This window comes from Octopus bimaculoides, chromosome 2 (genome assembly GCF_046866305.1).
Source record: "Octopus bimaculoides isolate indiv1 chromosome 2, ASM4686630v1, whole genome shotgun sequence".
NCBI classification, from domain to species: domain Eukaryota; kingdom Metazoa; phylum Mollusca; class Cephalopoda; order Octopoda; family Octopodidae; genus Octopus; species Octopus bimaculoides.
The window spans coordinates 177,415,258-177,428,104 of record NC_142929.1 but is presented as its reverse complement, the minus strand read 5'-3'; the positions used below and the strand labels follow the sequence as shown (position 1 = coordinate 177,428,104).

The 12,847-nt window shown below is 32.9% G+C and overlaps 1 protein-coding gene across 16 annotated transcripts in view; it reads left to right on the top strand.

The window, feature by feature from the left end:
* Positions 1-12,847, top strand: part of LOC106882686 (vitamin D3 receptor) — an 886,520-nt gene that overhangs the window by 844,644 nt on the left and 29,029 nt on the right. For 15 of the 16 annotated variants that reach the window (XM_089348112.1, XM_089348109.1, XM_089348107.1 and 12 more), the window contains one exon: positions 1,113-1,178. The exons of the other annotated variant lie outside the window; for it this stretch is intronic. In XM_089348112.1, the coding sequence (XP_089204238.1) occupies positions 1,113-1,178 (66 nt within the window). The remainder of the gene's footprint in view (positions 1-1,112; positions 1,179-12,847) is intronic. 16 annotated transcript variants of the gene reach the window in all.

Sequence of the window (12,847 nt, the reverse complement as noted above, 5' to 3'; positions counted from 1 at the left end):
TCATCAAAATTGACATTTTTTCACCCATCTTGAAAACGTCTGAACCACTCGTACACTTGTGTGTGGCTCATACACTCCTCTCCATACACTTTCTGCAACTTTGCGTAGGCCTCTGAGCAGGTATCACCATGACATCTTTCTCTGTAATGGTCAATGCAATGATCACACGCTACATACCTTCCTTCCAAGCACTGCTATAAACAGCGGAAGTGAGCTAGAATGTTAAAACTTAGTGCACAAACACAGCAGAGTTCAAAGTCAATCTGTGCCAAGAAGCTTCACTCTGTGCTTTAGCTTCATTACTATGGCTACAGTCCAGATACTTCTTGGTCAGACCTCGTATATATGTGTGAATGTGTGTGTGTGCATGTACACATATGCATTATATATGCATACACACATACACCCCCACACATATGTGTGTATGTATATATATATACATATATATATATATATATATATATATATATATATATATATATATATAATGCTCACTTGGAAACTAGCACCTCTGTAGTTATCTAAGTGCAACACAATGAGATTTAAACATAAAACCATATAGTTGCAAAGTGAACTTCTTAAACTCATAGCCATACCCATCACTATTACACACACACACACACACATACATACACACACATACATATATACACATGTATACATATTCATATATGTATACATACATATACACACGTGTGTGTGAGCATGTATACATACATATTATATTTGCCTAGAAAATTTAAATATTTTGTCATTAGGATATTGGATTCTATATGCCCACACATAATTGCTATCTCGGTTGCTATCATTGTTTTTAAAAAATATATAGAGGAAGACTAACTTTAACAATACACTTTTACATATATTTATATGTAATCATTCATTTATTCATGCATGTATATACATATACAGTCATATATATATATATATATATATATATATATATATATATATATATATATATATATATATATATATATATATATATATATATATATATATAGATTATATGTATATATAAGTATATATATAGATATATATAAATATATATATATATGTATATAAGTATTGTTAAAGTTGGCCTCTTTTTCTTGCCCATTTTTTCCTTATAGTCTGATCAGTCTATGCTTTTACAATGGTCGGACGATTCATGTGAACCTGACAGCAGTACATCAACTGTGAGTATTTACTTGCCAACTAGCACACAAATAACGTGTCTTAGTGGGAAAGTTTCCTCCCTTATCAGTCTATCCATATACATACCTTTTATATAGCCATATCTTTGTTAGTAAATATATATAATACATTTGATATCTCAATAATATCTATACAAACTACGATGATGAAACATATTACATGCACATACACACATACAATTATCATCATGACTATCATCTTTTTGCATTCACTTCGTATACTAGCATGAGTTGGATGATTTGATAGGAATTCAGTTGGAGACAGGATTGTGTCATACCCCAATGCCTCAGCATCAACTCAAATCTCTTTACTGAATATACTGGGTGTATTTTGCATGGCTACAGCATTATAGAGTTTGTCAACTCCTAGCAAGACTAAAAATTCTCTTAACCTATCATAATCTCTACTCAATTTGCTAATGAATTTTCAGAGCATACTGGGGTGCTTTTTATTTCTATGGCCTCAGCACTAGTGAGGTTGTCTTGTTATGTGTAAAACTAGAGAGCCCTCAAAGGGGAGCGCGATTGATGATTTTAGATGAAGTGAAGAGAGAAATTTAAGTGTGATGAGAGGAAGAGATTTATTGTGTGTGGTAGTGGAGAGAGAAGCAGAATAGACACTTTTGGGAGTGAAATATGGAAGGGACAGGAGGAAAAGTAACGTCACAAATTAGAGAGAGAGAGAGAGAGTAGGAGGAACTGAGTAATAAGAATGGTGGATGGATTGAGTAGTGGTGGTCCAATTTTATCTTACATTTTAAAACTGGAAACGGGAAGAAGGTGATATGAAAGAAATGAAGATGATAAGAATCCATAGAGGTCATTGAAGCGATGTAGGGGTTGTGGAGATGGGCCAGGGAATGAGAATTGAGAAGTTGTAAAGAAAGAACATTGAGAATAGGAGGTGGGGTGGGAATCAGTGGGTAAATGCTGCAATAGCACCCCAGTCACCAATGCTTTCCTCTTTAGTATTCTCTCTGCCACATTTTCTCAAAAGAGCAGGTTTTCTCTAGAACAACACGTCATCACTTCTTGAAATCTTGTTACCTTTTGTGACAATCTGTATTTCAAGATCAATTTTCACTTCATCCCATGTCTTCCTAGGTTTTCTTCTTCCATTGTCATCATCCAATTGAGAATTCTTTGCACTTCTTTATGCAAATGTTGTCAGCAGTATGCTTCTCATACTCATGCCTGTACCAATGCAATTCTCACTTTTGCAAACTGTATGTTATTCCTTTCACTTACAGCTTTTCTCTCATGTCATTTGCATATCATCATTCATACACACTGACATTACATAACCAGTAAAGCATGCTTACCTCATTTCCTTCTCATATATATAAAAAGTAAATACATATATATATATATATATATATATATATTTACTTTTTGGGATATTCTTTTTATAAGTAGGATGTCTAGTAACAAAATTTATATTTTTCAGCAATTTAGTTAATGTGAGGATGGTGTATTATTTTTCCTTTGCTAAATGACTATTCGATTGAGCTTTAGTTTATGCCTTTAACACCATCAGTGTTGTGAGATTGGTTTTAGTTTGTAAAAGACAAACAAATATTAAAGATTGATTTTGTATTCATATTAGGTTTGTGTAATGGTTTCTTAGATGGTTGCATGATAAAACTAAGTGAATTAGTTGAATCTACACAGAATGTATAATTTTTGTTTAACGATTTATTCAGAGAGCAGAGATGGGAAAGATCAGAAGAAACCACATCCTCTGTCTGAATGCTTGCAACAGAATGAACTGTTAGAGATCTAATACTGGGTATTAGAATAGGTACAATCCACATTGTTTCCATCTGTCCACTTGTTCAAGATACCATGCATATCAGTTCAAATCTAGAACCACATATTTGTGAAAGGAACTTCTTAATTTCACAGCCAGTACAGAGTGAGGAATGTATACATATATACTGATCAGTTTGAAATAATCACATAGTATAAAAAAACATGGTTTAAAGATAAGCAATTTGATTCTAAAAGTAACATTCTAATACGATCTTCAGAATAACTACTTAAAAAATTTATCGTTGGATCAGTTACATTTTCACTCTTAATTGGAAATTCACTACATGCTTCTATGATACATGGATGTTTATCACTGGAAACAATAGGTTAAGATCATTCTTTATTGTTGTTGGCCCTAGGTCAGTCTTGATTGGATATCCCCATAACTTTCGCCAATCCAGACATGACCACTCTAAATATTTTTTTAGACACAGTATACCTTAAATTACCTAGTGTGTCCTTTTTATTTTGAGACAACAGGAAGTAATTTGAGGGTGGTTGGCATCTATTTCTGGCAGATCTAGCATCCACATGTAAGTTCCATTGTTGACTTGAGATTATCATTCTTTCTCTGATTTCCTGAAGGTATTTAAGTTTATCTGTATACTATTACATTTCTGTTAGATCAGTTTAATGATTAGATTAGGTTTACAGCTGAGGTTTGAGAGATATTGGAGTTAGATTACTATTAGGTTTCATCGCATATTAAGGAGGTAATATTGAATTATTAATAATTTCTAACATAAGCACTAAACCACAAGATTTGTGGGAAGGGAATAATTAATTAGATAAACAGTACTTGAGTTTTGTACTTCTAGAGTTATTGACCCCCTAGAAAGATGACTGGCAAAATTGATAGTGGCAAGATTTGAAGAGAGACCTAAATGCCATCAAAATTTTGGCTCATTAAAAAGGATTTGATGACACAGCAAAACATGTCATGAGATGACGTTTACTTTGAAATCATCCTGGGTGGCAGCTACACATGCATACATAATATCATTTTGAATGTCTCCTGAAAAGAACACTTCAACAAAGAAAGATTATATGACAAACTTCCTAAAATTTTAGATGCCATGAGAGAAAGATGAGTTAACTTCGTTCGACATTGTTGGAGAAGAAGAAAGAGCTGGTTAGTGACAACCCCACTTTAGACACTTTGCAGGTTGATCAGTTACATTGATTTCCCTGCAAAAACATAGATTGATTAGGTAATAGATAACAATGGCTGTTGCGAAAAAGAACTATTATATGCCATGGAAGAATTGAGATCGCTGGAGGATCAGGGTTATGTAAGTTCAAGCAAACTTGACCCAAGAATGGTGTTACCTTTATCTAACCATGTATGTCAGTGTTTGTACAAATGTACAGTATTTCTCCATCATTATCTCCTCTCCTCTGTTTACAGTTTTTCACATCTGCTGCTATTTTATTTTCCCTTTCAACCTGATTGTTTCTCCTCCCCACTAATATTTGCTTTTTATATCTCTTCTTTTCATCCTCTCTTTCTTACTAATCCTAATTGATCCTTCAAGACTAGTTGATATTTAAATTTCCTGTCTGGCAATGGGTTCTGCTCAAGACATTAGACTGTTCTTTTTTTCCACACAACATAAAATTTATTCCACTTCTTGATCATCTAAAGCTCAATGTTTCAATGAGAAACATGGATGGGGAGGGAGCCAGTTACTATTTGTTACTATTCCAAATGTTTGCTATAGAATAAACTTTGGTAAATGCACCCAATAACCATGTGGTGATGTCAATCCAAAGCAGTTTGTTAGGTCTGGAAAGCACACACCCAGGGATAAGGGAATGGGAACAAAATTGTCATTTTCTGGCTAAGTTCACTTTGCCTATCTCCTCCACTTTGTGGTGGCCATCAGACTGTAATAAGCACAATAGTGGAAAGAGTGAATCATACCCAGCAATGATATATGGCAAGCAATGACACATTGCTTACAGTATGATTAACCTACATCATGTTTGAACATGCAGTGCAGACTTCAACTCAACAAAGTCACAATATATCAGGAACAATAAACCTGTGGACTGTGCCTTGTCCTTCAATCCATGGTCAATCTCAGATTACTCAACTACAACAGTTGCTTTCCACTTTATTTGCTTTAGCTGTTGCTCCTCAACTAGGAACTTTAGCAATTTCTCTCCCTATCTAAATATTTGATTTTTAGAACAGATGCAAACTTAAACTGGCATGAAGAGAATGTATGCAGATTAGCTCACTTGCCTTGTCCAACAGGTTTATGTATAAACTTTCTTAATTCCACCTAAACCTTGACAGCTTAAGTTTCATAATGTCATGGAAACGATAAATAAATTTTTCCTAGGATGCAAAGCCAATCTATTGCAGATTGATCCCAAATGATCTGGTGTGCATCCCTTGCAGCTGTGTGAACTGAAGCAATGTAAAACAACGTGACCCTTCCCCCCACAAAAAAAAAACACAATGAATATACACTGAACACACACACACACATACACACATATATTTGTTCAATAAATATCAACATAGACAAGGCAGTTGAGTGGACAAATGACTGAAAAAGCTACAAACCACTCTGATACTCAAATCAGTGTCAGCTTCTGGCTTTCTGTGAGATACAAGAAGAGTGCATGTGATTTGTTGAGAAAGATTGCGATAAAGAAATGTTATGGATCGATATGTTCAAAGAAAAAGGTTTTAACATCTAGTGGATGAAGATATTGGGCTACAATTTCGACAATTTTAAGAAATTCATCCCTTAAATTGGTTTTGCATGTAAAAGGCAAGGATATAATGATTGGACTAATTGTCTCTATGATGTGGCATATTGCTGTTTTGATTTGAGAAATTAATTATCTAAAGTGATTTCGCTTGACTATAGAGATAGGTCAGTGAAAATTCAGTGGTGGCTTGGGTCATTTTTAAGTCTTTGTTTCTTCAGTCGTTAACTGTCAATAGTTGATTAAGATGATTTTTGAGAAATAGTTTCTGTCTGTAAGGGTTCTTTGTAATTTAGAACTGTACATTGTGAATTTTATTGATTTTTACAATTTATTTTTCTTTGTTATTAAAAAAGATATGTTGCTTTACATGTGTGTATGCACATGTGCATGCATGCATACATGTGCACACACAGACACACACAATTTAGATTTCAGACCATTATATCAAACATCTAACATTAAGATAGGTGGGTGGCTGAGTGGGAAAATAGAGAAGGGAGTCTGTAAGTCTCTAAGAGATTAATAAAGTTTTGTTTAGAACTTGAAAATAATGCTTGAGAATATTTTTACTTAGAATAGATAGAGTGCTTAGACACATACATATTATTAAAATAATATATATTCTAAAACTGAGAAGGGTGTTTGTAAGTTTTTAAGATGTTAATGAAAATCTTACATAGAACTAAAAAAATAAAGCTGGAGAATTTTTAATTTCAACAATACAACATGTAGATACTTAAATACTACAAGAATATAGATATATGTATATATATATGCATATAAATATATATATTTCTGTACGTATAAGTGTGTGTGTGTGCATATCGTCACAAATTTATGTCTATCAATATCTTATCGTCATCATTTAAACATTCACATTTCCATGCTTGGATGGGTCAGACTGAATTCTTTGAGGCAGATGCAATTCACTGACGCCAACCTTTACTCGTTTCCAAGCAATATTTCATGGAAAACTGGAAACAAATGATGCTACTTGTGTGATGGTGACACCACTCATTTATAACTATCACATGACGTCACCACAAGGAGAGATGTGCATGCACATGCACACACACATATACGATGGCTTTCTTTCAGTCTCTGTCTATCAAATCCACTTAGAAGATTTCAGTTGGCTCAGGGCTATATTAGAAAAGACTTGTCCAAATTGTTATGTAGTTCACTGAACATGAAACTATTCTGGTTGAGAAGAGAATTTTTTAACCATGCTGCCATGCTCTGCCTCAGCTGGTTCCTGATACTTTTTCCCTTGATACCACTTACTCCTCTTGCTGCCCAGAGCCATTTTGCTGTAATCTATCTTGCATTTTTAACACTTACTTCTCTGCCCACATTTTACATTGATCACCCTCCTGAGCTTCCAAGTTATCTCTCATCTTTCACCATATGTCTCCCTTCTCCCGATCTTCCTTTTGCCCTCTTCTCTCTTATTTTAACCCCACATTTTGAAACCACCTCCTACACTATTGTACACCCACTCAGATCTTGGTTTTACAGGCTGCATGGTTACTGCTCCACAGCCAATGAATCTGTTAAATCTTGTCAAGACCTTTCAACCTATGAAGCATGGAATAGACATTAAATGATGATGATGAGATATGTGTGTGTGTGTGTACATTATTCTGCAATCCAAAATACTTCAGTTCTTTAGTCCTCACGTCACTGAACATTGGCAAACTTCTTATTTTCTGCTTCTCCCATGGCTATGTATACCTGTCTCCCAGCCTCATTTCTGGCTATCTGGTACAGTTCCCTGTTACCCCAACTCTTCCAGGCTTTCCAGGCAGGCCTGTTTTTTTCCTCTAATAGTCTTATCTACTGTATTATTCCATCAACACATTACTCTAGGTCACACACATATACACATAGAGTATATATACATACACACACACACATATATATATATATATATATATATATATATATATATAGTTTTAGGGAAAATAACCAAGTTTCAAGAACTCATCGATGAAAATCCACTATCACATATAGAAAAATTAACAATTAAAAGCACAATAAATGAGTATAATATAAAGCAAAGTAAATATCATAAGATAAATATAATATATATTTATCTTATGATATTTACTTTGCTTTATATTATACTCATTTATTGTGCTTTTTATTGTTAATTTTTCTATATGTGATAGTGGATTTTCATTGATGAGTTCTTGAAACTTGGTTATTTCCCTAAAACTATATATTTTATATATATTTTATCTATAAAGCTCAATTTAATTTTAATTTTTTATAAATTGATTTTAATTGAGTTTTTACCTGTAATTTTGGATTTTGTCCCTAATATTATTTTATATATATATATATATATATATATATATATATATATATATATATATTAATGTTATTCATCTTTCAGCTTTTTATAATCTTTAATTTCAGTTCTTTATTTTCTTCTTTTATCCATTCATCAAGTTGATTATTCTGATTTTAATTTCTTTCTTTTTATTCCTTTTATCTCTTTGTTTATTTGTCATCTTCAACCCTTATTTAATTCATTTCTCTATTATATTGAGTGGATTCATAACTTTTTTTTTTTTTTTCCAATTTCTAGTTAACTTTAGAGTTTTACTATCATTTTGTACTTTCCTCTCTTGGAATACGAAGCCACATTCTTCCATAAATAAATTTCACCATATTAAAATATCAAACTTTTCCCTGTAGTTCAGATGCATCATCAAAAATATTCCAGCCATGATCTTCCTATCTCTTATTTTCAGACAAAGTGCATCCATAGTTATTTATGAAAGTAGGTTGTGATTAGAGAACAGCTTGGCTGTTATTTCAAGCAAGTTGAGTGTCTTGTGTTACTGCTAGTCTGTAGCCTGAAATCCATCATCAAAGGCCATACTGTTTTTTATTCAGAAAAAGTGTGATGATTTTAAGATACAACACTTAAAAACCTAACGGTATATATTTTTTCTATCCCTCTGAAGAGATTTTGCCTAATATAATGATTTTATTAAATACTATTCAATCAATTAGGCCTAATTAAAACAGCTGCAGGAGACCATGTATAAATTTTATTAAATGCTTTATCTCCATTTTCTTACTTTCTTTTGAAAGATTATAAACCATAATTTATATTGTTTTCTAAATATTATTATTCACAACACATATTAGGTATTAAATCAGTAATTCATTGGATGATAACATCCCTTAATGAGGCTAATTTAACCTCTAATTGAATATATATATGACCACATTATCCAATGTGTTCTTTCTTGTTTTAAGATGGTAAAATGTAATTTGAAGATTTGTTGCTAATTTTAGCAGGGCTAGTAACCACACAGTCTTTCTCCCTCTATTGTAGATTGAAGGGGTGAAATAGCTAAGCAGATATATAATTAGAATACCTACTCACAGACCATGAGTTCAAATATGCTTCTAGCATTTTGTCGTATTTCAGCATGCATCTGTGAATCAGTGGTTATAGTTTGTTAATTGGGAGAAGAGGATTCTGTACCTATAAGCTGTATGATCTTCAAAACTCAGTCTACAATATCTATGTGTATGTGTAGTAGCAGCACTGTCCCAGATTTATGAGAAGGACTAATGTGGGTCGCAGAACAAAGGATTTTTCTTTTCTTGTTAAAATGAATCCAGCAAAGATCTTTTGAGAGAATTTGGTAGGAATCAGTAAAAGAGTAATTAGTGAGGCATACAGAAATAAATTAGAGGTAAGGCAAGTGCATCATGTTGGTTTGTGGATGGAGCTTAAGACATTACTGAAACTTCCAAGCAATTTAGAATCAATGAAAGATATTACCATTCTTGTAGCTGAAAGCCTAACCTAAGATATCCTCATTTTTCATGTTTCCTATCTTTTCATTCTCTCTCTCTCTCTGTCTATCTTTATTGATTTTTTTCTCTTCCTTTCCTCCCCCTCCTCTCAGTTCAATCATTTTATTTCTTTTTCAGCCTCTCTATGCATTTTCATTTTTGTCTTTCCTTCTTTCTTCTTCCCCTCTCGTCTCTGCTTCACATTTCTCCTCCCTTTTACTCTTTATACCTTTCTCCTCATCTCTCCCTTTTTTGTCATGTGCATTCTTTTTACCAATAGTTTCCCTTCCTCCCTTCTCACTCATTTTCTTGCTTTTTCTGCTTCTTTAGCTTAATTTCTTTATATCTCTCTTTTCCACCCATCTCCTTACTCTAACCAATCCAACTAAACCACAATATCATATGAATAAGAAAGCATTTATTCAAACTTCATTTGAACACTAGAATGCCAAACTGAAATTTAACAGACAAAAAGAAAAAAAGAAGAAAATAGATATCATCATTGACTTCAATTTTTGTTTGCTTTCTGTTTGCTTGTTTATTAATTATTCTAATTTGTGACTTCAATTTCATTTACTTACTGTCATGCAATCCAGCTGATAATTGCCAATCAGAGTTTGAAACATTTAGATATATTACATTGTCCAGGTATGTTTAAAACAATGGGGTAATTGAGCAAAAATGAATTTATAGGATAATTGAGTGAAAAAAGGTTTGTGATAATTGAATTGTATAAGGATTTGTGGGATGATTAATTAAAATTGCGATATATCAAATATATCTAGCAAATGGCAGAATTCGTAGAGCAGTGGACAAATTGTCTTGCAGTATTTAGTTACAACTCATGACACTCAGAGTTCAAATCCTGCCAAGTTCAGTTTTGATGTTAACTTTCCAGAGGTTGATAAAACAAGTAGCACTGAAGTCCTGGCATTCAATTTGCTCACCTGTACCCACCTCAAAATTTATATCCTTGTGCCTGTGTTTGAAATCATTATTTTAGATATGAAGGTGAAGAAACTGTAGAAATGATTGTTTATCTGCACTATTTAATGTCATTCCTATATGTTCTGTAGAAATTGGATAAAATAAGTTCCAATCACATACTTGGATAAAAATTGAATTAAGTTTATGTTCCCATAGAAACTTGGGATTTTGTGAGTCACTGAGGTAGCCTCTCTAAATATAGAAACCAAATCTCCAAATTATAGCATTTAAAAGAGAAACACTGTCTATAATAGGGTCCTTATTGCAATGTACCCAGGCAGAAAGATGAGATTGTCACAGCTGGAACGGTTTTTATCAAAGATCTGCTCAGGCAGAATTCATTTGCCTTTCACCTGAGCTAAATAACATATGACCTTGGACCAATGTGTAACTATAATTGATTTGACTGTGCTCTTCATCACTCCAGACTGTTAAAAATTAGTAGCAATCAATTCAATTGACTATAGCTTCTCTTCCCTTATAAACTTAACACCAGTTTCAGAAATTATTATTTCAAAAACCATAAAACTTACCCCAGGTACTTCACTATTGGATTTTCCTATTTTACTTATGTCAGCTATTCTGTTGCTTATCAGAACTTGTAAGAATTTCTCAGAAAACTATAAAAATACAAATTATTTGATTAATAGCACTTACGCTACATTGACCAAAATTGGTTTGTTTAACTTATTTATTTCATTTATAGCATTTGGTAAATAATAATGCTATTAGTTACTGGTTTCCAATAAACCATTCACTGGTTGGCTGTATTTCTAAGAGTGAGAGATTGTCTGTATACATCTTGGACAAAACAGATACCACATTAGTAGTTTTTACTTGAAAGCTCTGTGTTCTTTATTTTCGGCATCCTCAGTGATATTTATAACTTTTGCGGACATACAACAGTAAAGGATATACATATGTATACATATGTGTGTGTGTGTGTGTGTGTACATACATATATGTAAATATATAAATATATATAAGTGTTTATATCATTATCATCATCATTTAATGTCTGCTTTTCGTGCTGGTATGGATTGGATGGTTTGACTGAGGATAGGTAAATCAGGAGGCTGCACCAGGCTCCAATCTTATCCGGCAAGGTTTCTACAGCTGGATGCCTTCCTAATGCCAACCACTCGGAGAGTGTAGTGGGTGTTTTTTACGAACCACTAGCACGGGGGCCAGTCAGGTGGCACTGGCATCAATCACACCTGAAAACGAATATGATCAGTCTCTGAAAATAAGTATCCAGATCTCTAAGCAGTCAGCATGCATTGCTACAACTTGGAATGGTGCTTTATATATTGGAGTAACACTTCATGACTCACAGGTGTTTTCTTAAACAATACAGATTACCATGATAACTATATCCTTGTAAAGCAAGAAGGATTTAGGGTACATTAAGTGAATGTAAAGTTCACTGTTTCTTATCAAATCATAACATTATGTGAATTCTGAGAGAGTTACAAGTCTTTGTCAACAATCACTACATAAGTGTTCTGCTTAATAGAATTCCAGCATATCTCTAACTATAGTTCCTGCTTGATTACTTTTCTTTCTTATATATACATATGTATGTATGTGTGTGTGATGGATTCTCCCATCAAAGATGACGTATGGGTGTTCAACTTTTGCTGAACAACCTGTACAAAAGATGTGTTTGTAGTGTTCAAATGTTTATGCTGTACATTGGCTCATTCCTTCCATCAAATTGACATTGCTTATACAGGTGCATAGTGTGCCACACATCAGATGTCAAAGTGATTGTAGAGTAATGTGAAAATTAAGTATTTTGCTCAAGAACACTACTTGCAGGAATTGAAACCACAATCTTGAGAGTGTGGGTATGATGCCATAATCACTAGGCCATGCACCCCCACATACATATATATATATATATATATGCATATGTGTGTGTGTATAAATATATATATATATAGCATTATATATATATATATATGCATGTGTGTGTGTGTATAAATATATATATATATAGCATTATATATATATTTGTATACATATATATACATGTATTCATATATTTATATACATGTATATGTATATACACGCATGTATATATACATTTGTGTGTGCGTGTGTACACACCGATATGTATAAATATTGTTTATACGTATGCATGCATACATATATTTATATGAGCTTGAATGTTTGGTTGTTTGCCTTCAAAACTTCATTATCATTTTTCAAAAAATCCAAAGTCTTCTGTACAGATCTAAAAATCATCCTAGAATAATGCATGAGCAAAAAGAAGAAAAAAAAACCCAACTCAGTCGTGA